Below are 26,855 nucleotides of genomic sequence, written 5' to 3'. Positions count from 1 at the left end.
TATAAAGATAGTTGCAATGTGGTGGCTCAGTGGTAGAGAATCTACCTGCCAATCCGGAGACACAGGTTCAATCCTTGAGTCAGGAAGATCCCCTGAAGTAGGAAATGGGAACCCACTCCAGTATTCTTACCTAGAAAATTCCATGGACAGAAGAGACTGGTGGGATACAGTCCACAGGGTCGCAAAAAGTTGGACACAACTGTGCGTGCACTCACACCCATGTTGTTATTCCTGTAATTTAAAAAATAATTACATGATTGTACTGTCAATTGTTAATATATGTAACAGGTTGATGTGCATAATAAAATTCAAATAGCAGAATGAAATGTGGACCAGGCAGCGTAAAAGAGGGTTTTATTGATGTCAATACTACATCTGTTCTGTAAATAACACTTTTTGTATTCATCAACCCACCATCTTTTTAAAAGAGTTACAGTCCTTTAGAATTTCTAAAAGGGAATAGCTGTTGCTGGCCATTTGAAAGATATTTTTGCTAATGCTAATATGTATTATTTATTATTTTTAATAGAAAAGGGGTTATGTTGTACTCTTATAAGTATATTAATCATGGAAGTATTCCCAACTTTAGGTTTTTTTTTTTTTTGAGGGCAACTAAAATAATTTTTGTTTTCCAGAAGAGCTCTATGTAGAGGAAATGAAACAAATCACCGAGGCAACAAATGTTTTTTCTGAGTGGCTCTGTCTTCATCGAGAAAGCTATTTATTCATGTGGTTATATAGTTGCATCTGCTCTCATGCAGCTATAGAAGCAGCACATCCATTCATTCATCTTATTCATTTAACAAGTATTTATTGAAGGCTTAATATATGCCTGACACTGGAAGGCATGGGGATATAATGAACAATCTGTTCTCGTGAAACTTTTAGTCTAATGGGAAAACAACCAATTATAGAAATACCAATGTGTGATAGGAGGTAAGTGTAGGGTGCTTGGAAATGAGCACAGGGCTACCTAAAGAATCTGCTGTATTGGATTACAGGATAGGTAGGGGTTTCATATCAGGAAAGGGTTTTCTGAGGAAGTGACAATTAGACTGATTATGCAGAATGGAGGAAACAATGGGGGAAATAGTGTTTTAGGTCAAGTCCCAGATGTGACAGATTGCTAGAAGAGAGAAAAGTGGGAGAATGGCATATCCCAGTGTGGCTTGGATGTACGGTATCCACGGTGAGTAGCAAGATAACAAAGGATGCAGAAAGAGTAGAGGCCCAGTTATAAAAATCAAGTTGAGATATTATCTTAAAGGAAATAGAATTTTCCTTCCATCATTAACCCTGGTCTCAAATCCCAGTTTGCCCTGACTTCTCACCCATTTTATTTCTCCGATTTGAGCTCTCTCCTATTATCTGCCACATTCCCCTTTGCCCATCCTTACGCCTGTTCAGTAAAAATAGTGGTTTTACCTTTCAGTAACTAGATGACCTTCTCTGAAATGTAGTTTTCTCTTCTATAAAATGGTCCGTATCTTCAGGATTGTTTTGACAATAAGAACTACAGAGTACTTAGCATGTTATGTTGTAGGGGTGCGTTACTTTTATTTAATTATGGTGCAAGTGGGGGGCCCTGTGAAGGGCCGCAGTCTCCCCATCTTCTTGTCTTTTCATGATGCTCTTCTCATATCTTTCCTGCCAGTGACATTGATCCTGACACATAACATCTCAACCAAGCATCTGCAATGTGGCAGGCCCACTTAGCGGAAATTGGAACAGGAGGCTTAATGGATCAGGAAAAATCTGCTGGGTGGCTGAGAGAGGCAGAAATACAGCTAATAGTAGGGAAATTTTAATAAACTCTGGCCTTTTAGTATAGAAAAGAAGGGACAAGAGCCAATGTGAAAAGATTTTATGACTACATTAGTAACCTGGGATTAACCATTTTAATTGCATAAAACACTTTAGCATATTAATTACATTAATATAATACCTTAAATTTCCTTTATTAAGTATTCCATACAACTCCCAGAATGATCAATCTAATATAAACACCCAATGGCATAACTCTCACATGGAGGCCCTGCTTGAATTCAAGATGAGTGGTTGTCCAGATTCTTCCCTTAGTATGTAGATCTCCCTGGACCTAGCACTTCAATTCTTTTCCTGTCTCATCTTCCATTATTCTTCTTTGTGTTTTATACTCCAGTAATGTTTAAAGAAAATTCATGGACCAGACTACTTCTATATCTATGCTACTTTTTCTGTCCTTCCTTAACTCATTTGCCCATTGGCCTTGCTGGCTCCACTCTGGTCTTTGAAGGCGTTAGCCGTGTTTCTGCTTTGGAGACTTGCACTTCCTAGTCCTCTGTCTAGATGGCCTCAGCCATCTGTCTCAGTCTTACTTATCTTCCAGGTCTGGCTGTTCATGCCATAACCTTTCCTAAAATCTCCAGTTAGATTTGGTATATGTAATACCTGGGACATATTTCTGACACGGAGACAACTTAACTCCTCTACTCCTTAGACCGTTGAAGAAACAGCAAGGCCGTTTCCTAGAGGGAATTCAAACCCAGGTCTTTGTCACTGACGTCCGTGCTCCTATCCACTGTCAGTGTCTCTTGGTTAAGTAACTTCACGTTTATAATGTAGTTAAAACATACTCGTGATACTACATTTTGGATTTGGTTCCTCTCAACCTAAACATCTAATTAAATAAAAATAATGCACCCACATAATGGTTAATTTAAAGTTATTCATAATTAATTGTAGGTTTGTATTTTTTGGACACATATCTAGCTTGTAAAAGTAAACTTTTAGAAATGGAATAAGAATGTACCATATGAATCATACCAGTCATCTGTTGATACAGCTGTAGTAAATAGTCTTTCCTGCCAAACCTGATTACCAGGATGTTATTCACAACATCAGCCCTTTCTTGACACTATGAGTAAAAGCTATGAGTGTTATGAAGAGCTGTGAGTTTGGGAGGATTTAGGTAAATTTTATTTTATGAGATAACTGTGGGTTTGCAAAGGAAACAAGTGCAAATCACATTTTGCAAGTCAAATAACATTTACGTACATTTATTGTGTTCAAAATTTTTTAAATGCATAACTGTCTTTATAAAGTATAAGGTAATTTATCACTTCCTTTTATTATTTACCCATTTTTTCATCTGAATGTTTGTACATAAGATTTTCTTAAAGCAGATTATCAATGATTACAGCTTTCTGAGAGACCTATCTCATTGCACATATGCATGTTTCACCAAAGGCAATTTGGGAATGTGTGTTTGACCCAGGTTCAGAAAATAAAGTTATAGATGTGGATTTGCCATTTATTATGTTAGCAACTTTAGAAAATTCAGTTTACTCTTCCTGAGTCTTATTTTCTCAAGTCTGAAATGGGGATAATAAAACTGACTTATGCGTACTTCCTTCACAGGATTATTGTAGAGAATCAAATGAGTTTATTTAAAAATTATAAAATACTTTAGATATGGAAAGGATGACTAAAATTATTGAAAGGAGGAAATCCTAGAGTAAATTGAAATCTCTTATACCATTAACATACTGGGAGGTGGAAAAAAATGAGAGCTGTATCCATCTATGTGTTAGAACTAATTTTATGTTAATTACAGGGACCCAAGCAAATTGGCCTTATAATTATTAGGTATCCCAGAAAACTGAGTATTGGGTATTTGGACAGCATTTGACATGTACAACAATTTGGCTTAGAGTGGCTGCACAGTATAGGATTCAGAAGCATAGCTTTTGGAGTCAGATTCTTGCTGGAGTCCTAGTTCTGCCAATTACTAGTTCTGCTGTCTGGGCCAAATTACTTAAACTAAATCTCAGTTTCTTTATTTGTAAAATGAAATAATAATAAGCACTTCAAAGGGGTGTTGTGAAGATTAAATACAATATTCATTGCCTCCACAAATATTTGCTGAGTGCATACATGTGCCAGGCAGTACTGTAAGCAGTAGAGGTGGAACAGTGAATAAAGCAGACAGGGACCCTGCCCTCAGAGAACTTCCGTGAGAGTGAAGAGACTGGCTCTTAATAGGCGCCCAGATAGCAAACATGGCATCAGTAGCTGCTATAATTTAAAAAGCTGAGAAGTGGAATATAGAGACAGATGAGTATAAAAGAGAGCAGGGCTATGTTAGATAGGGTGGTCAGAGAAGTTCGAAAGGACCAGCTTTATGAAGATCTTGGGAAGAACATTGTTGGCAAGCGAGACAGCAAGTATAAACATACACATAGGGCTTAGTATAGCGGCTATACACAATGTATGGTCACCGTATAGATGCGAATTTTCCTGTTTCTCCTCCTTATTTTCCTCTTTCCTTTTCTCTTATTTAGGGAATCTGACATTTAAGGATAAATTTCAAAGTATGATCACTAACTCAACAAGTCAGTTACCACTGTAGTGGCAAACTTTTATTACATAGTCATGGTAATGGGGATTTCCTCTGGGCTTTCATGAATCTTTCCCAGGTTAATAGGTGTTTATTGATGAGAAAAAGAGACCAGATATTTTAACCTTTTCTCGTGTACATTCAAAATTAGTACCAGATTTGAAATCCTATGAAAATATTCTCCCCCAAATACCTCTATTCCAATATTCCTGCATACACATATCCATTTCTTTGCATCTAAGTAATTCAGTTCTTGAACTAAACTTTCAGAAGACACCAGGTTTTGTGAAAAAGTGGTTTGACAGTAAATGAATAAATTCTTAGAATTTAGAGTTCTATTTACCCATTAAGTAATCTTAAGTCAAAAGTTCTAGGAAAACCACCATTCTTTGGAGCCCTCTGAGCATAAATCATTCTCCCACTCTATTATCTGCTCATTGAATGGTATGCTCCTTTCTCAGTTGTTATGGTTAGATAAATGCAAGTTGTTCTATCCTACCACAATGCCATTTCCCAATTGTCATCATTAGAAAAGTGGGAATTGATCTTGGTTTTTATTTTCCCCTAAATTTCAATCTATCCCAATTCCCATTCATTCTTCCTACCTTGCCCCTCCTTTTACCCCTCTACATTTTTTACACTGTTAACTGGGACCTTCCTTACAAAATAAAAATACATGCACACACATACCTGTGTGTATACTTTGTATATATGTTGCAATTCTGGTTAATACCCTTCAGGAGTTCCCAGTACCCTGCTGCTGCTGCTGCTGCTAAGTCACTTCAGTCGTGTCTGACTGTGTGACCGCATAGACGGCAGCCTACCAGGCTCCCCTGTCCCTGGGATTCTCCAGGCAAGAACACTAGAGTGGGTTGCCATTTCCTTCTCCAATGCATGAAAGTGAGAAGTGAAAGTGAAGTCACTCACTCATGTCCAACTCTTTGCGACCCCATGGACTGCAGCCTACCAGGCTCCCCATCCATGGGATTTTCCAGGCAAGAGTTCTGGAGTGGGTTGCCATTGCCTTCTCCCCCAGTACCCTACTTCCTTGTTATTCAAAGTGTGGTCTGTTGACCAATTTCAATGGCATCCTTTCAGAGCTTGTTGGAAATGCAGAATCTTGAGTCCCTTGCTAGAACTACTGAGTCAGAACTTGTGTTTTAGCAAGATAACTAGATGATTTGTATACTCAGTTGCTTTTGCACCCTTGGATTTAAGAATTGGCTTATTGGATAAAGTTTACTAGCTTAACCTCATATACATGGGCCTCTTTCCTCTGGCCCTTGTCTAACTTTCCTGTCTCTGATCCCATCACTCTTCATGCCTTAGATTTAACTGTAGTCAATTATATTTAGTTCCCCAAACAATCTGAATTCTATTCTGTTTCTATATACCTGCTTTTCTTTTTGTCTAGAATGCCTTTCAACTCTCTAGCCTATGGTTTCTTAATAAGCTTTTTTTAACCTTTAAGACTCAACTCAAATGCAGATTTCTCTGTAAATATCTTCCTTGATACTGTTCTCCTGAACTGAGCTAGTCAATCTTTGTGTCCTAAGTATGAGATCTGTGTCTGTGTGAAAGTGAAAGTCGCTCTGTCGTGTCTAGCTCTTTGACCAAGGACTGTATAGTCCATGGAATTCTCCAGGCCAGAATACTGGAGCAGATAGCCTTTCCCTTCTCCAGGGGATCTTCCCAACACAGGGATCAAACCCAGGTCTCCCACACTGCAGGCGTATTCTTTGCCAGCTGAACCACAAGGGAAGCCCCTATCTGAGTAATAGTCATCATCCAGGACAATCAGTTTTTACACGTGCCTATCTCTTGCTAAAATGTGATGTCTTTGAAGGTGATGGGGAAGTTATTAGTCAGGTTTATAGCCACTGATCTAGTATGGTGCTGACAGGTATACTGTAAGTGTTGATTGATTCTTTCATGTAACAGACATTTGGTAGACATTGCTGACTAAGTAAATGAACTAGGAAGGAAGTGGATGGAAGCACTTCCTTCCTACAACTTATACATACACATATGTGTATGTTTATATAGCATGTACTTCACAAGAAATACTGGTGAAAGGTATCTTTGTATTCTGATCAATAGAATGTTCAGTTGACAGGTGATTGGTGAACTTCTCTGTGAATGATTGCCAGACCTGAAATGATACTTGAAATGTCATTTTAGTACAAAAGAAATGGGATAAAAGAGGTAAAAGTCCTCACATGCTCCAAGAATAATGGCAACTGTATCACATCTCTGATAAAGCAGCTTAAATGAGCATCATTTAAACCTTTAAGTGTCAAATTTAAAATACTTGTAGGTCAGTAACACATTTGTGTTAATATTACATAAAAGCTAAAGCAGCCAGATCAGATTTTCAGTTTGATAAAAAAAAAAGGCCAACTTATATCTGTTTAGCTTCTCAGAGATTCTATATGATATGATACTTAACCTAGTTTTAGGGGAAATTATATTTAGTATTTATAATACATTTATACTAATAAAGGTCTAATAATTTTTAGATTATATAGTATATTTTAGTATAAAACATTACAATTTGTCTTAAAGTTGTACAATAGAAAATTTAAAAGTGGCTTTATTGTCCTAAATCACTTGGTCATAAAAAAATTGAAGAAATAATAAAAGTTGTTTTTTCCCCCCCCAAAGCAGGATGCATTAGATTGCATTCAGCTTTCAGGGTACAAACTTGTCTAGGAACGGAAAGTAAGTTCACAGCACTTCTGCCTTTTTTTTTTTTTTAGCATTGCTTTGCATTTTAGAGAACAAAATGTATCAGTACCATTGAATGGTTTTACCCCAAGTAGCCTCTAAAAGGAACTTAAAAAAACATAATAATGATTACTGCTTGGAATTTATCCAACGAACTATAAAGATGACATCAGCACTATGCAAACAGAGCCCCAAATAGGTATTCTGTTATTTTGTGGTTGAGATAGGAGTTAAAATTTTTAGTCATTTTCAAATATGTTCTTAAATTATTCTGAAAACCCTAGACAGAAATGCCTCAGAATAATCAAATATATCACTTTTCCACGTAGCAATAAAGGTGACAACAGAGATTCTCCCTGAAGACCACTTGCACATATTTTTTAAAATTCCAAAAGTCAATTTTAAAGATACAAGTCATATCATTTATTACCCATATCAGCAAGAATTGTTTTGGTCCATAAGACACAGTTGAAATAATAGTATTAAAACAAAATTTACCTCTCCTATAGTTCATACTTTTACAAAGAGATATATAATTTATCACATTGTATTTATGGTATCTCCAAAAAATTACTTATTTGAAAATATAGTTCTAAATAGAAAATGTGAAGAGGAGTTAGAGATTTTCTTGCTAATAAAAAGTACTTGAAAATTCTTTGCTAAAGACACCATAAATGAAAACATACTTTTAGGAAAAAAAAAAAAAAGAAATTCTCCCTCCCTGGTCTTTGTTATGACTCCTCTAGGATTTCAAGCTATAGTGCTTTCTTGCTAGTCCTTTAAAATAAAACTGTCCTGAATTAACACACATGTAATTTGCTTAGCAATCTGAAGTTCTATTTAAATCGAGGACAGGTCTAATTGTTAGTTCTTCCTGGCTGACTGCTTGATGTTGGCTATGGTGCCTGATCTACAAAAGCCTGAACATTCTTTCATTGATTAACATTTGTCCAAAAACATATATTCATAGGTGTCAGAAAGACAAGGCACATACAAAAATAATATCCATCTACCCCCCTTATCTTTGTGTTAGGCTTTGGCAGAATTTTTAATATCTGAGAAAAACCTCTGACAAGAGAGAACTAGCTACATTTAAAGTGATGGCATTCTGTGTGTACTTTTCATAAAACACTGTCCAATATAAATGCAATTTTTGGAAACTCAAGAAGATTATAAGAACAAATTGATATGAACTGCATACTTAATAGGTTATAATTATGTCTTATCAAAAGCTCAACTTTTTAAATCCTTTATTCTTTAGAAATATGGTAATTGTCCCCTTTCCTGTGTAGTTAATTATAAATTTCAGGAAGAATTAAGTCAGCTAAAACTCTTCACTGTTTTTTCTTTGTCTCTATGGTAGCAGTGAAAATAGAAATGAATTGCTTTGATCTTGTTTCTGAATGGCATTTCTTTCCTCAAAGGATGGGCCTTATTTGGTAGACCTGAGATTTTAGATATTTTTCATTAGCTGTTTATTCAAACGAGGTGTTTTTTACAGATGAATTTTAAAATGTGTCAGGAAGAAAAATGTAGCTTATTTTAAAAATCACAGGCTTTGTTTCCACAGGAGTTTGTAGTTTATGATATAATAGATCTACCAATGAAAAGTATTCATTGACTATGGTAGTAGATAATGTTCAAAGTTTCTTTCTTGCAAGGAGAAAACTACAATTGTAGTTCATTTCGCTTGTCTCATCTTATTATGTCAGTAGGATGCAGTGACAGCATGCAAATATCAATGTCATTTAAAGTACTTTACAAGACTGTATTTTTAATCTCGTGTTTAGAAGCTTAAATTACTCTATTGAATCTAACTACGTAGGAATAATTCAACTTTGGAGATTTCTAGAGCTTCAGGGATTATCAGAAGATGCTTCCACAAAATTCTGTAATATAATATATTTCTTAGAAATATTTACAGACCAATTATTTCAAATATGTGATTCCAGACTGCAGAGTCAATTCTAGCTCCCAAATTTAGTCATCCTAAAACTGTTGCAGTATTTCAGATGTTCTTTCCAACTTAAATTGAAAACTTAGATTTAAAATTCCTGATGTGTGTAAAGTACTTTTGTATAAGCGGAAGACCTGGGTTTGGTCCCTGGGTTGGGAAAATACCCTGGAGAAGGGAAAGGCTACCCACTCTAGTATTCTGGCCTGTAGAATTCCATGGGCAGTCCATGGGGTCGCAAAGACTCGGACACAACTGAGCAACTTTCACTTTCATAGTTTTTCTCATTTAATTTTCATAGTGAACATGTGAGATTTGTGAGATGCATACTATTTTATACTTGGGGTGAGAAAATAGGTTTAGAGAAGCCAAGTGGGATAGGGGGAAAATCTCTGTTTAATAAGTATTAATCTTATTAACTTATATGTCTCTAATTAATAAATATATTTTATTATACAAATAAATACACTTCTGATTAGAATGTATATTGGACCCTGGGTTAAATATATTCCATTATTATTTTATATAATCCTAATAATAATCCTTTAAACTGGGTATTATTCTCTCCACTTTATGGATGAGAAAACTGAAATTCACAGAGTCTAAGAAACTTATTCACAGAGCTAAAAAGTGACAGATTTAGCATTCTAAATATGGATTCTAAAACCTTGGATTCCTCATTGTTTTAAACGCTTTCTTCCACTGCTTTTCAGGATAAGTAATTTAATATTAGAATGAACTAACAACTCACTTCAAGTACCTGGCATCTAATAGTACTCAATAAATATTGTTTTATTATAGACCTGGGAAATGCCTTCTTCCAGGGCCCTCTCTCCATTGATGCCATAAAATAAGTTCCAACAGTGACACTCATATATGATAAATATTCAAATGTGGTCTGCTTTGAACATTCAGAGCTTATATAACTCATCATAGTTAATTTATCCAGGTAGCCAAATGATTAGAAAAGATTTTAACGTGACATATTTCATCCTCTTATGTACTGGTTAGCACCTCTGCTAACCCAGGCAAATGCCTGCTTGGAGAGTCACAAGAGATTTTGGAAAACGTGATCATGACTCAGCATTGCCATCACTGTCTCCTGAAAAACTCTCTCTCTCAGCATTCAGCATCCTTTGGAGAATGGGTCAGCAGCATTTTTCTCATTTGCAGAAGAGCTGAATGCATGATTTCCCAGCACAATGTTAATCTTACTAAGGATTTCTTAAGAAACTAGTTAGGCCAACTCATTTTAAACATCTTTGACACCTGAGAAAATATTAATGAAAGGAAGTGAGTACAAAGATAAGCCCAGGAAGGGATAAAGTTGAATATTGAGGAATTAAGCCCCAAATTTAATGACAAATGTTAATGCTGACCATGAGCGGGTTTATTATCTGTAGTAGATATCTTGAACAAGCAGGATGTAGTACTAGAAATCTTCTTATTTGGGCTCTCTCTTGTTACTTTAAAACTTCTTAAATCAGGGTAGAGTTGATGAATGATATTGTGTATTATATGTGTACAATATAGTCATTCACAATTTTTAAAGATTATACTCTGCTTACTGTTTTTATACAATATTATCTGTATTTTCTGTATTGTACAATATATCCTTGTAGCTTATTTTATACAAAATTGTTTATTTAAAGCTTCTTAGTGTCAGTGATCCCTACTTTGCTGTCTTGATGAAAACTCAAGCAGTCCATGACTTTCCAGGTACTTGCAAAGAATTAAAAGTCCTACAGCCACTTAAAATCACAAATACAGCCTCAATTAAGTAATTAAAATTGTCCAGTCTCAAATAGTAATCAGAACTCTGAACACTTTTCCTGATTAAATATTCTCTTTTTCTTACTATGGGGTCTTCAGATAGAGTGTCTGCTTTGGGGTAATGCTATAGGTAGGGCTAGGTATTTTTTTTTTTTTTTCTTCTTTCTCATTTGCTAGTTGGTTGTTGATCCCTCCAGATTTGAAGTACGGTAGGGAAATTTAAAAAAAGGAGAGTGGAAAGTTATTACCCTGGGATTGTCATATTTTTTGCTCTCTGAGCCTGACATCATCATAATGATAATAACAAAAACAAAGAAAATAGCTGACGCTTATGTAATGTTGATTATGTCTAGAAATAATTCTAAGCACTTGTATTAATTCTTTTAATCGTCATAACTGAGACAAGAGAGTTTAGTAATAGACCCTGGGTCATCACTGTTGTTGGTCTTAGGGAGTTTCTCTTTCTGGGCCTGCCCAAATTTCCTGTGGGGCTACCCTGGTGGCTTACTGGTAAAGAATCTGCCCACCAATGCCAGGAGACACAAGTTTTGTCCCTGGGGCAGGAAGATGCCCTGGAGAAGGAAATGGTGACCCACTCCAGTATTCCTGAGTGTGAAGTCCCATGGACAGAGGAGCTTGGCAAGCTGTAGTTCATGGGTGGCAAAGCATCTTTATGGCATATTAGGAAACTAATTGGATGAAAATCTTTATTTCTTTAAGTACAATTATTTATATACATATGTGTATACACAAATATGTATGTATGTATGAATGTATACATACACATTATATAGCTGCAATGATTTGAAGTTATCCCAAAGAGTTGTGTTTTTCCCCCAATTTTTTGAAATTTATGTAACTATACTAAAGCATATATTACTCAGTTCAGTTCACTTGTTCAGGTGTGTCCGACTCTTTGCGACCCCATGAATTGCAGCACGCAAGGCCTCCCTGTCCATCACCAACTCCCGGAGTTCACCCAAACTCATGTGCATCGAGTCGGTGACGCCATCCAGCTATCTCATCCTCTGTCATCCCCTTCATTCTCCTCCTGCCCCCAATCCTTCCCAGCATCAGAGTCTTTTCCAATGAGTTCACTCTTCGCATGAGGTGGCCAAAATATTGGAGTTTCAGCTTCAGCATCAGTCCTTTCAACGAACACCCGGGACTGGTCTCCTTTAGGATGGACTGGTTGGATCTCCTTGCAGTCCAAGGGACTCTCAAGAGTCTTCTCCAACACCACAGTTCAAAAGCATCAATTTTTCGGTGCTCAGCTTTCTTCACAGTCCAACTCTCACATCGATACATGACCACTGGAAAAACCATAGCCTTGACTAGATGGACCTTTGTTGGCAAAGTAGTATCTCTGCTTTTTAATATGCTATCTAGGTTGGTCATAACTTTTTAATATGCTATCTAGGTTGGTAATAACTTTCCTTCCAAGGAGTAAACATCTTTTAATTTCATGGCTGCAGTCACCATCTGCAGTGATTTTGGAGCCCCCCAAAATAAAGTCTGACACTGTTTCCACTGTTTCCCCATCTATTTCCATGAAGTGATGGGACCAGATGCCATGATCTTCGTTTTCTGAATGTTGAGCTTTAAGCCAACTTTTTCACTCTCCACTTTCACTTTCATCAAGAGGCTTTTTAGTTCCTCTTCACTTTCTGCCATAAGGGTGGTGTCATCTGCATATCTGAGGTTATTGATATTTCTCCTGGCAATCTTGATTCCAGCTTGTGCTTCTTCCAGCCCAGCGTTTCTCATGATGTATTCTGCATATAAGTTAAATAAGCAGGGTGACAATATACAGCCTTGATGTACTCCTTTTCCTGTTTGGAACCAGTCTGTTTTTCCATGTCCAGTTCTAACTGTTGCTTCCTGACCTGCATACAGATTTCTCAAGGGGCAGGTCAGGTGGTCTGGTATTCCCATCTCTTTCAGAATTTTCCACAGTTTATTGTGATCCACACAGTCAAAGGCTTTGGCATAGTCAATAAAGCAGGAATAGATGTTTTTCTGGAACTCTCTTGCTTTTTCAATGATCCAGTGGATATTGGCAATTTGATCTCTGGTTCCTCTGCCTTTCCTAAAACCAGCTTGAACATCTAGAAGTTCACGGTTCACGTATTGCTGAAGCCTGGCTTGGAGAATTTTGAGCATTACTTTACTAGCGTGTGAGATGAGTGCAATTGTGTGGTAGTTTGAGCATTCTTTGGCATTGCCTTTCTTTGGGATTGGAATGAAAACTGGCCTTTTCCAGTCCTGTGGCCACTGCTGAGTTTCCCAAATTTGCTGGCATATTGAGTGCAGCACTAGTCAGCAAATGTGTTTTCTAGTAATTTTCAGTTCAGTTCAGTTCAGTCATTCAGTCATGTCCAACTCTTTGCGACCCCATGAATCGCAGCATGCCAGGCCTCCCTGTCCATCACCAACTCCCGGAGTTCACTCAAGCTCACATCCATTGAGTTGGTAATGCCATCCAGCCGTCTCATCCTCTGTCGTCCCCTTTTCCTCCTGCCCCCAATCCCTCCCAGCATCAGTCTTTTCCAGTGAGTCAACTCTTCACATGAGGTGGCCAAAGTACTGGAGTTTCAGCTTTAGCATCATTCCTTCCAAAGAACACCCAGGGCTGATCTCCTTTAGAATGGACTAAGCATTAATTCTTAAATAATGATGTTTACAATAATTCATCCTTTAAATGTAATTATTCCTTACATTTATACCATACTTTACATCTCACAATGTATTTGGAAATACAGTAGTACAGTCATTTTAGTTCTGCCATGGCACTTAATTTTGCCCCTTGAAAACATCATGTTTTAATCTCTTTTTCTTTATCTGTCAAACACCTGAGAGTTTCGGAAAAGATGGGAAAGATACCTTATGTGCTTTTCCAGAGACCAAACTCAGGAGAACCTCTTGAGTTTTTGTTTGTTTTTATAGGATCAAGCCTGGATCCCTCTAGGTCCACTCTGTGGCAGGACTCCCTGCTGTCCATAAGCTGTGAAGTAGAAATAAACCAGGGGAATGGCTAAAGTCTGCTTTCCCTGTAGCATAGAATCATACTTGCCCTCATTCCAAGGTTTCTGTGACCCAAAATTAAGGGGTTTCCTCACCAAGTCCAAGGACACCTTGGTTCACTATCAGCTGGTGCATGGCATCCCTTTTCCTGGAAGGCCCTCTACTCATCCTTTCACTCCTAAAATCTTCACTAGAAAAACGAAGTATCTTCTCTATAAAGCCATACCTGACTCAGTCAGTCACAGTTCAGGAGTCTAGCCTTTGGCCTCAGTTTCTCTGCACCATTTTTCAGGGTCCTTGCTCATCCCTTACTCTTGATCCTAAAAATGGATGAGATACATCTTTTTCCTCTGTCCATGTCACTTTTTATTTATATCATATGGTATACCATATACCAGCTTTCATTATATAATAATTTCATGATTATTAGTGGCCCTTTTTCTTCAATTGAGCACTTCTCTAGACATAGACTGAGTCTTGATATATCCTTATTTCTAAATAATACAATAACTAATTTATAATGAATATTTGTTGACTAAATGAATAAATGAATGAGTGGTCCTAGTTTTTAATCCTGTTTTAAAAGTAACATGTTGCATTATATCTCCTAAAATATTGGGTGCATTTTAAGAGAGGATTTAAATTTTAATATCTCTAAATTCTGTTATCTCTATATATACCAAGCATGTATGAGAAATGAGTGGCTGAGTAAATAAGTGAAGAATATGTATATAGTACTATTATATGACGCTTCTGAACACAGGAAAAAATTCTATGATTATGAGAATCATTTTATTATGAATAGAACAACAGAGGTTTTTAGTTTTTTTCTCTGCTTTTAGAAGAACATGCTGTTTTGAATGAAGCATTTAGGTCAAAATTTTATTTGGGTATATCAATTCTTATTCTACCACACACAAACTTGTTCTGAGAATTAAATGACTAAAACGTCACTTTGTTGTTGTTTAGTTGCTCAGTTGTGTCCAACTCTTTTTGCGACCCAATGGACTGTTGCCCACCGGGCTTTTCTGTCCATGTGATTTCCCAGGCAAGAATACTGGAGTGGGTTGCCCTTTGGTTCTCCAGGGGATCTTCCTGACGCAGGGATCAGATCTTCATCGTCAGGAGAATTCTTTACCACTGGGGAAGCCCATAGAGGCACTTCAGTTCAGTAGCTCAGTCGTGTCCAACTCTTTGCGACACCATGAACCACAGCATGCCAGGCCTCCTGTCCATCACCAACTCCCAGAGTTTACCCTAACTCATGTCCATTGAGTCAGTGATGCCATCCAACCATCGCATCCTCTGTCGTCCCCCTTTCCTCCCACCCTCAATCTTTCCCAGCATCAGTCTTTTCAAATGAGTCAGCTCTTCACATCAGGTGGCCAAAGTATTGGAGTTTCAGCTTCAACATCAGTCCTTCCAGTGAATGCCCAGGACTGATCTAAACTCCAAAACACTGTAACAAATGTAAGCCTCTGATACACAAAAAATTTCTACTCTCTCTGGGGATGGAATGGGTTGAGTGAAAAATCTTTATATCATTTTCTTGAAATTCTTTGTGGTTAGTATTTATATAATCAATCTGAGATGTAATTGTCCAGCATATTTGGCTCATTTGCTCAGGATATTCTGGAATGAAATATGTCAAGATAATTAAAGTCAGAAAAAGACAACCAACGAAGATGAGAGAGCTGGAGACAGCATAATATTTTAAAAAGACCAAAACTCAATAGATAGTTTTGCTCTTAAGAAAACATGTTTTTCAGAGTTAGCTTTTCAAATCCCTAAATTCTGGTCAAGTCATATATCAACAGTCTAGAGGCATAAATATTCAGTGTCGATGGATGAGAGGGAGAAGGGAAAGTGAAATCTGTCTTTAGGGTAATTTGTCACCAACTTCTACCTTAAACTCTAACTTGGAGAGAGACTGGCCATTGAGGGAATTCTAATGTTTCCTCTTGATTTTTGACCTAAGAAATTAACTTAAAAATAGACTAGAGAGTGTCCTTTCCCCTAGTATTTATACTGATTCTTGCTGGCCTTCTAAGGGCTGTGCTGTGCTTAGTCGCACAGTCGTGTCTGACTCTTTATGACTGTAGCCCGCCAGGCTCCTCTGTCCCCAGGCTCCTTTGCCTGGGGATTCTCCAGGCAAAAATACTGGAGTGGGTTGCCATGCCCTCCTCCAGGGAATCTTCCCAACCCAGTTATCACACCCAGGTCTCCCACATAGCAGGTGGATTCTTTACCTTCTGCGCCACCAGGGAAGCCCATAGCCAATAACCCCAAACTCTGTTTTGTTTCCCGCATTAAATATTAGAGAGAAAATACTAAAGATGGAGAAGAAAAAGAGAATTTTTAACCTTTTTCTTCCCTAGCTGTGACAGTTCCCTTGACCCATGTTAGATTCTGTCTTCTTTAGAAGTAGAATAAAGGGGTAGGTAAAACCTGAGGTTGGGGTTTTCAGTAAGGACGCTGAGTGGAAAACTCTTGTGAGAGTGTTTGGTCCAGTAGCTCTTAACCTTTATTATCATGCAAACTCACAGAGAAGTAACCACATCCTGTGCTAACAGTGGATCAGAATGATAGGGATCCTCAACTGAGGATGTGCCTCTTTGGAGGAGGAAACAGATTAGATTATTGGGAGGAATATAGGTGGCTATGTGCTTCTCCAGTGGCTCAGCTGTAAAGAACTCCCTGCCTGCAATGCAGGAGACCAGGCTTTGATCCCTGGATTGGGAAGATTCCTGGAGAAGGGGATGGCAACCCGCTCCAGTATTCTTGCCTGGAGAATCCATGGACAGAGGAGCCTAGCAGGCTGCAGTCCATAGGGTCACAAAGAGTCAGACAGGACTGAAGTGACTGAGCACACATGCGGCACTCACATGGGTAGATATAGGAGTGGATCAAATAAAATCCTCTCAGTTTATAAGTGAGAAAAATGAGGTTTGAAGTGTTAAAGTAACTTTCCCAAAGTTCCACAAATAGATTCATGGAGACACTAATGAAATCTAAGATCCCAACTTCTATTCCAATCTTTTTTTTCTAGTCACACACTGTAGATTACAAAATAATATATATTTTCATAGCATCTGTCTTCAGTAGGCCTTTTTATGTTATCTGTCCCTGTGTGATCATATTGTTAATTTTCGTAATTAAAGCACCAATTAAAAATATGATCACATATTGTGTGTGATCATATTGTTAATTTTCATGGTTAAAACACCAATGGGCTTCCCTGGTGGTTCAGTCGTTAAAGAAACCTGCAATGGAAGAGACCCAGGTTTGATCCCTGGGTTAGGAAGATCCCCTGGAGATGGGAATGGCAACCCACTCCAGTATTCTTGCCTGGAGAAGCCCATGGACAGAGGAGCCTGGTGGACTGCAGTAGCCCATGGGGTCGCAGAGAGTTGGACACTTTCACTTTCAAAACAGCAATGAGAAGGCCTTAATATCTGAAACTCAGGTAATAGTGAGACAAGAAACTCCGAGAGAGTTCTGTCTTTCTTTACTCCATGGTATATATCCATAGAAGTTTAAACACTCCTTATTTATGCCCCCCATCACATTTTATGAGTACTCATATTCCTACATCTAAGCACAGCTCACTTATTTATTAAATTTTGCCTCTTTACCATGTGCTCCATAAAAATATACATTATCTAGATATAAAAAGAGCTTATTATTACTACTATTACTACTAATAACTATTATGAATTACTACAAAAGACACATTCTTCACCACTAACATTATTTGATATGACTTCTCATAATTAGAAATAATAGCTAGCATTTTAATAATGCTTTCACATTTCAAAAAGCTTATCTTTATATGTAGGTAAATTATATTTATCTGACTTATCCTATCAGAAAAGGAAAATAAAATTGTCCTTTTACTTTGCATGTCCTTTTTCATAAAGTCCTTGCAAATTGTGATAGTTATCTGAAGCAAATCTTTATCATCTGAGAGCAGTCCTATGGATTTGTATATGCTGAGTCACTCAGTCATGTCTGACTCTGTGACCCCATTGACGGTAGCCCACTGGGTTCCTCTGTCCATGGAATTTTCCAGGCAAGAATACTGGAGTGGATTAGCCGTTTCCTTGTTTAGGGGATCTTCCTGACCCAGGGATTGAACCTGCATCTTCTGCACTGGCAGGAGTATTCTTTACCAATGAGCCACCTGGAGAGCCCTGTGAATTAGGCAAGATACTAATTCTGTTTTACGGATGTGACTACCAGACTCACAGCACCTCCTGGCAGCAGGCACGTGGTAGAGCTTAGCTTGAAATTGTGGTCACCTGACACCAGTCCAGGGCACCTTATCTACCCTGTTGGTACTTTATTTCATATTTTGATTTAAACAAGAATACTGAGCCTGGAGATTGATGATCTAAGTGTATTTTATGGTGACTTTATCAATAATCACTCAAACAGCGTTTCAGAATTTAGTGATGCCTTAAAAATAAATCACCTAAATAAAGGTTGCTCTGAAAAGCTTACAAATCACAAAATAAGATTCTTAGCACAAGTACTGAATCCAATACTTTGTTCCAGTTAAATTAGACATGTTAGGATCATTGATAAGATGAAATTATGTTAGTTGATGACATGTCTTAAGGTCCATTAAACAGAAAATGAAAATACGAGCTTCTCATAGAAGGAGCATGCATGGGCTGCAGAGTCAGTCAGATTTTTGCTGCAGTCTCAGTTATGCTGCTTTCCTGTAGGATAAATTATAGATGAGTTTTTTACCCTCTGTGAGCCTCAGTTTTCTCTTCTGTCAAATGGGCATAACAATACTTCTGTCCATATTTGTTTTAGCAATGAGTGATAAAATACTGAATCCAGAATAATCTTTAGCATATTTAGTAATTCAGTAAATCACATCTGTGGTTTATATGATTATTGCTAATATTGTTAGTAATTTTTATGTATTATACTTGAGTGTGCAATAAAATAAGAGATAAAAAAGTTTTGTTGTAATCATTTCCTCCCCTTTTAGCACTAATCAGAGCTCTTATTACAGGATGGAGCTGTATTGCTGGTTAAAAGAAAGCACTTCATTTTCTCTAAAAGGCCAATTAGCATTGAATTTATAGGAGTTACAACAAAAGAATAGGTTAGCCTGAGACATTTCTTATGTATCTCATAAGTGAAATATCTCTTATATGAAAAGTACTGCCTGGCAAATGGTTTAGAATGTTAAATCTCTGTGCTCCTGGTTTCAATTCTTTGCACCTCAGTCTCTGATCTGACAAGAAAGGCCTCTAAAATCTATCTTGTCCAACTTTACTTTCTCTGGTTCTATGAAATGCCCTAGAGAGATCTTCACTACTAGTTCACAGTCTGGAAGGGGAGATAAGTAAACACATCTTTCTGTTACTTGGCTCAAGTGGTCTCACAGGGATACAGGATGTATCAGGGTCCTCGGGGAACCCAGAGGAGAGACCAGGTCTGCCTCTGGCTTTGGAGGCTTCTCAGATGGTTCCTACCGGGATCTGAAAAACCAGCTGCTGAGAAAGCCTGATTCCAAAACCCCAGGATTTAGAGTAATACAACAAAGCAAAGAATAGTTTCTTTGGCCTTGGTAAGAGTAGAAATAACATACCTCATTTCTTTCAGCACTGCACCAAAAAATCATCCTCAAAGATTTCTCCTGTACTTGTAAATATGGCAATAAATACATTGATGATAAACCTATCAATGGCGTATATTGCTGCACATAGTATATAGAACATAATATCAGTTTTATTTATTTGCAGCAAAACCAAGGCAAGTGTCCAGCCCAGAACTGTTCGGTGGAAGGTCCTGCTTGGATGCCTGTTCACCACTGTACTGTAAGTTACTTGGATTATTCTAAGATTGGCCAGGTTAAGAGATAATTATTTTTATATTTTGGAACAACCTTCATGGAATGTGCTAGAATTAACACTCTGAAATTCTAGAGTTCAGCAGACCTTTTGAAAGGAGAAAGAATGTCTCCTCAGAACGCTCTTCATTGTAAGAAACACCTGTGATCAGGGATTCTATGTATTTATTTTTGGAGTGAAAGCAAATTGCAAAGGATTTGTCTAAATGGATTATTGATGGTTTACAATTGAATAGTCTTTGAAATGAATATATTTGCCCATTTATTTTTCTCAGTAGCTGCATATTCATGAATACTTGATTTTAGATGCCTTAGAGAAAGATTCTTTCTCTTCTTTCATTCTTGTGTTGACTGTTTAATAGTGATGAGTACACGGATTTGCAATTTTCAACTCTTCGTGTTATAATAATAGACTCTGCATTTGTGTGAAATCTTCCATCACAGAATTTTCAAGTGCCTTAGAAACAAACAGGTACTATGTCATTATTCCTGTGTAGCAAATGGAAGACTTAAATGCAGAGGAACTAAGAACAGTGCACGAATTCTAAGTCTGGGAATAGATTCTGGACACCCTGACTGTCCTTTCGTGAACTCACTCTGCTAAGCTGTGCTCTGAATAAGTGAAGAAAGTGACTGATTCATATGATTCTCTCTTATACATACATTGCCCGATAGAAAGGACAGTGGTTCCTCTGGGAACTGTGTGTGCTGTAACTGACAGTTTGCAAGTCATGAAATAATTTGTGTGTGATGAGGACAAAAAGTTCAAAGGTTCCTTTTGAGACATTCCCCTCGTTTGACCCACCTTGCAGGCAGTGTAAAGTGATATGTGGAACTCTTTAATAAATACCCTCATCTTTTGTTGAGGTACAGGCTTCTGAAAGGAGCAGCTGCACTATCATAGCATGACTGATGGCTCTGTTAAAAGGCAGTAGGTCTGAGGGAGCCTGTTTCTCACAGATCGTGTGAGAAAGCGGAAGCTTGTCTCTGTCTTTTGTTTATCTGTGGAAGATGAGATGGTGGGGTAAGCTTTAATGAAGGAGAGACGATGGTGGTAAATTTTGGAGGCATTTTGGCAGTGTGGAAGCAGCTGAGACTTGCTCGAGACTCGGAGAATAAAAATGTCACACTTTTGTGAGCAGATGGTCAGAAGGGAGTGTATGCTTAGGGACTCTGCTGATGCCAGAGAAAAGATGAGCTTTAATAATTCTATTTCTTCATCAATCACTGCTTTTATTGTATCCCTGATGATAGTATTTCACAATTACTGATTTATATGTCTGTTTCTCCAAGGAAATCATGTACTCTTCAGGGTCCTAGTATACCTACATCTAGGTAAATCCCTGAGTTCATGGTAGGAGCTCTGTGAGTGTAGATTTAATAAACGCATCTTCAACCTGTTGATTTCCTCTTTATAATATAAGCTTTAGTAAATTTTTTACAGCCCTCATATTTCTTGCTGAAGAAGAATAAATATATATTTTACTTTCTTAGATGGTTTCCATTTCTGACCTTCAGGTGTCCTGTTATACTTTTTCCTTCAGAGTGTGTGTTTTGAGGAATTTTGTTCTCATACTAAACAAAATTTTGTCATTTGATTCAGCTGTGCCAGGCACTGTGGCAATTGCTAAAGATGAAAGATAAGATAGTGATTGCATTTTATCAAATACATTCATGTATTCCAGTTAATAGCTGATCCTCCAGAATACTGATAATTCCAGCTCCAAATAAAATAAATTTGACATTATAGTTATTTTGTATAGTCTTACTGCAGGAAAGTCCATTATTAGAATTCTGTGTCTTATGGTTTAACAAAACAGTTGAGCCTTCATTATTGCCTTGGGGATGGACCATTGAGGATCTGAGAATCCCAGATTGTCTTCCTGCTGTAGGACACTAAAGATCAAATATGGGGATGACTACATTTAAGATCCTTCCTGAAGATCACAAGTGTGAAGGGCCAACATTGAAATCTGATGTTCAGTTCTATGGTTAGGTGAGGGCGTCAAAAAGATGTTTCTTCTTGCTCCTGTTTTAGAATTGGGAGCTACTGTTTACATGGATTTCCTTTGCCATTTACTTAAAGGTAATAATGAGCTGGCCAAGAGGTTCATTTGGATTTCTCCATATGATGTTACAGAAAAACTTTTTGGCCAAACCAATACCTCTCCTAGTGGGGCAGACACTTTCTGCAGGAATTGCGCAACCCATAATGATTCTACTTTCTCTGTTCAGTAACTCCTTTCTGCAAAGGTGGGCACCTCACAGCCATGTTTGGGTTCTCTGAGTCTATCTCGGGCCATGACTGACTGATCCAGAGCTAAATATTTGATTCTAGATGAGCCAGTTGGATTCTGTCTCCTGGGTATTTTAAATCTGTACCAGAGAGATATGAAACTGATAGCCATCAATATTGAATCATATGAATGACAATAGTTTGGGAAACAACCTGTGAACTTCAGTTGCTAAAATTCCTTGAGCTGCCAAGTATTTGCCCTTTGAGGTTTTGCTCCCTCAAATCTCTCTTTGATTTTGTGAAAAGGTCCCAATAATCTGCTGATAACCAGTAAGTTACTTTTTCCCATTAAGTTGTATACATTTTTTTTTTGATAACCATAAACTATTCTGTACTGGGCTATAACTGATTAACGATGTGGTAGTTTCAGATGAACAGCAAAGGGATTCAGCCATACATGTTCATATGTCCATTCTCCCCCAAACCTGCCCCCCACCCCAATCCAGGCTGGCACATAACACTGAGCAGAGTTCCATGTTAGATTTTACTTTGTTTGTTTTGAGAAATTTATTGTTCTTTGATTTATTTGTAGCCAAAAAGTAAATAAAACTCCCTTAACTAGTATCCCCTGGTCAGCAACATTTATGGAGCTCCCGCTAGAGTTAAAGTTGATGTAATGAGTAGTAATCTCAGACAGAAAGAAGTACTCAGAATCGTGGGATTTTGATAATTTATAATAGTCCATCCATTTCGGTATTTGGTTATATACAATAGGTGGGTACATAAAAATGAGCAAGGGATAATTTGGTAATGACTTAATCCACATTCTAAAGTGAAAAGTATGGATAGTTAACTATACAGTAGTGAAAAGCATCTTTACATAACAAAACTGTATAAGATATGTAAAGTAGTTCTGGTATTAATTTTCATTTTCTCATCTCTCAAGAGATAGAGAAACTCTTAGTCTCCTGTGTTTAACAGAATGTCTTATTAGCCTCAAATCCCCCATGGGCTGAAGCAGGTTATAAATAAATGAATACATACTTGCATTCATAATAAATAGATAGTTTCTGTTATCTTTGTGCATTTTTAAAATTCACTTGATTCTTTCCTACATTTCTATCCCTATTGCCTCGTTCTTTCTTGGTGTTTTGTTCTGGGATGATTGTATCCTTATAATTGGGCTTCATTACTTTTTTCAGAACAGTCCTGATCTTTGTGTGTTCATTTGCCCTCAGGTTCATTTTAAATGCAGAGCTTTTGTCACTGGTTTTTCCAAGAAAATTTATCCCTCCAAATTGCTTTGCAGATGCTTAACAACAGCTACCTATTGCCTCAAAAATGACTTCTATTACGTCTTGCTCATTCTCTTCTAGGAGGCTCTCTTTTTTGGCACTCCACATGTCTGTAATAATGGGACCAAGAAGTATTTTTAAAGACTTTTCCTTTTAGATACAATTACAGTGTACAGATTGTGATTCAAGCTGGATAGAAAATTTACCTCCAGTAATTATACAGAAACCTGGACACATTTATAATTCCTGAATACTTGTAAGTGAAATATCTTTTATAGTGAGAAGTGTGACAGTTTTATTGTTTACTTAACTCTCCTTGTACGGCTGTATTAAACACTAGAATGATAGCCTTCCTCACCTCTGTACTTTAAATTTAGTTGGGTTGTATGCACATTGGTTTGTATGATCACAACTATGAACACAGTGGTTACCTGAACCCTGCCACTTATTGACAAATGAGAAGAGACCCATAGGTTCTGGGACTCAGGTGAAGACAGGCAGGTCTCTGAATCTGGAGTGAAATAGGCTAAGAATTAGTTTTTGGCTGTTGGAAATAAAGAACCTTTGACTTGACCAGCTGCTGCTGTTCAGGGCAGGTCTCTGGTCCACTCAGTTTGACTCTGGCCTATGCATGGGTTAGGTCACCTTGAGGAATGTCCCTAAACACAATCCTTAATTATTAACCATTACTCAGAAATGGCTGTAACATATTATTTTATTGATTGGACATGTGGTGTATCGATACATAGAATAATTGTGTGCTTGCACACCCCTTAATTCCTGGAAATTTAAAAAGAGTATCATGAGAGGAGTTTTGAAAAGCTAAGTTGAAAATAAAACCTCTGCTATTATGGAGCTTATCATGGATATCGTTATATCTACATATCTCTATTGTTATATAATATTCACCTATAAATAGATATGGGAAATATTTTCAAAAATCATTTAAGCATTTGCAAATATTAGAACACTGTACTCTGAATATATCAATTCTTATTTACTCATTCAAGAAGCACTTACTGAGCATAGTTTATAAGTTGTAACTGACCCTTCAATTCCCTGGGATAGAATGGGGAAAAATACATGCATATAATCATTATAATGGTAATACTTGCTATATAATGGTCTATAGTGCATGCTGAGTCAAAAAGTCATTTCCAACTCTTTCTGACCTCATGGATTATAGCCCACCAGGCTCTTCTAGCCATGGGATTTTCCAGGCAAGAATCCTGGAGTGGTTTGCCATTTCGTTCTCCAGAGGATCTTCCTGACCCAGGGATTGAACCCTCATCTCCTGCATTGCAGGGGGATGCTCTACCACTGAACCACCTGGAAAGCCCATGGTCTGTAGAAAAAACTATAAATTCTCCAAATGGAGATTTACCTCAAGATGGATTTTAGAAGAGAGAAGGTGCAATATTTGATGATAGTTAAGTATTAAAGCTTTAGAACTGAATAAGATTTGTGTTGGGCTTCCCTGGTGTCTCAGATGGTAAAGAATCTGCCTGCAGTGGGGTCACCAAGAGTTAGACATGACTGAGCGACTCACTTTTGCTGTTTTCACTTCAAAGTTTGTGTTAAAATATGAATTCTGCCACTTGCTTGTCTTTATAACCTTGAACAATTTGCTTAATCTCTCTGAGTTTGCACCTGTAACAAGATATTTTGAGATTTACATGAGATAATGCATAGCAAGTGTTAATACACACCGGGCATATGGTAATTGGTTGAAAACTGGTAAAAGGAAACAAAAAAAAAAAGATAGGTCATTTTAGAAGAAAGTGATGGGGGATAAACTGGTGAGGAATCATCATTAACTGAGGGCTCTTTATTTAGGAGGGCTCTTTTTTCTGAAGGGCTTCCTTGGTGGTCCAGATAGTAAAGAATCCTCCTGTAATGCAGGAGACACGAGTTTGATACCTGGATTGGAAAGATTCCCTGGAGAAGGGAGTGGCTACCCCCTCCAGTATTCTTGCCTGGAGAACTCCATGGACAGAGGAGACTAGCAGGTTACACTCTGTGGGGTCGCAAAGAGTCAGACACAACTGAGTGGCTAATACCTTCTTTTGAAAGGAATTCAGGCTGGGACATGAAGTTTCCATGAGTTAATACACAACTCTTTATGACTATAAAAAAAGAAATCTTGAAGCTCTTGGAGATAAACATTTGCCCTGTGACAGGAAAGAACTGATGATATGGAGTGTAATATTGAGATGTTTGTATTTTGAGAAATATAAAGCCATTTTTGAAGAGTGGGGCCAGATACTCTCTTTAATTTAGAAGCATATGAACAATTTCCCTACCATGCTTCTCTAGATTATGAAAGTAATTTTTCTGTTTTATGGGAAATCAATAAAAACAGACTTTCCTCTAAGAAACCAGAGGAGATGTTCTTTTAAAGTGTTAATTGTTTCAGCATGTTCTCCCAGTCCGCCTCCCATTACCCACAGTTGGATCATACGCTCTAATTGAAACCAGTTAATACAATGTGCATAAGCTCTGCTATACTAGTGTAAAGCTTTTATTCACTTTGTTTTGGTAGCTCCTCTCTTCCCCCTTTCTTTCCTCCACAGTTCTTTATGTGACTTCATTTTGTATACCTCCCAAGTAAATACACAGACCATGGCACTAAGAAATGTCCAACCCAGTCATAAAATAAAAAATGTTGTGTCTGTTTTCTGAGTGTTTGCAGAAACACTCAGAACCTGCTGGCCAACTCTGCTGCTGGGAAATTTCACCCAGGATGGCTTAGATGGGTACTGTCTTACAAAGACTGGATGTGATTTTTATTTCTTAGGACAGGGATTTCATACTATCAGTGGTTAATTCCCTTACAGAACAAAAAGTTAGGATAAGATGATCACAGCTTTAAGAAAATTATGGAAAATTACAGAGTACAGAGCCTTAAATTGGTCTACACTGGGATTAGAGTGCATCTGGCCATAGGGGTGGTAGCCATGGAGTTAGAAAAGAATCCAGAGGGGAAATTATCTTAGAAAAATCACAATGCACTTTAAGAAATATCAGCTCTGTGCAACGGCTCTGATTCCAACTTGGTTGAAGTTAGGGCTTTGAATCAAGACAGTATGAGGAGGACTAGGCTGACACAATGGAGACATTCCTTTTCCTCCTCTCTTCTGGCCTTTACAGTACTTTCAGCTTATAAGTTTCCTCTCTGGGTTTGAAAGAGCCTTCTGGGAACTGCAGTTGTGGTTGTTGTTCAGTCGCTAAGTCAAGTCCAACCCCATGGACTGCAGCACACCAGGTTTCCCTGTTCTCAACTATCTCCCAGAGTTTGCCGAAGTTCATGTCCATTGAGTAGGTGATGCTATCTAACCATCTCATCCTCTGCCATTCTCTTCTCCTTTTGCCTTCAATCTTTGTTACACTGATCTTTGAAACATACTCAGAAAGGGAACCCATGGTATTTATGGGGTTGGGGGGGCTGTTGGTTCATGCGAGAGAGGAAAGGGCATTTCCAGTGAGCACACATAAAAACTACACAGAGTAAAGAACAGAACACATGTAAACATGTACCCAGAATGCCTGTGCAGAGATGAAGGTTTCACGTCCTGAGGTTGCTGGCAAGATCTGAG

General features: G+C 37.7%; 1 protein-coding gene across 15 annotated transcripts in view; it reads left to right on the top strand.

Moving 5' to 3' along the window:
• Positions 1-26,855, top strand: part of DLG2 (discs large MAGUK scaffold protein 2) — a 2,335,250-nt gene that overhangs the window by 497,379 nt on the left and 1,811,016 nt on the right. For all 15 annotated transcript variants that reach the window (XM_086384619.1, XM_086384611.1, XM_086384617.1 and 12 more), the window contains one exon: positions 19,622-19,696. In XM_086384619.1, coding sequence (XP_086240745.1) covers positions 19,622-19,696 — 75 coding nt within the window. The remainder of the gene's footprint in view (positions 1-19,621; positions 19,697-26,855) is intronic.

Source organism: Bos grunniens, chromosome 29 (assembly GCF_055505025.1).
Source record: "Bos grunniens cultivar Pamir isolate PY7600 chromosome 29, Bosgru_T2T1.0, whole genome shotgun sequence".
In the NCBI taxonomy this organism is placed as follows: domain Eukaryota; kingdom Metazoa; phylum Chordata; class Mammalia; order Artiodactyla; family Bovidae; genus Bos; species Bos grunniens.
The sequence above is the reverse complement of the archived record's forward strand: the minus strand, read 5'-3'. Positions and strand labels throughout refer to the sequence as shown.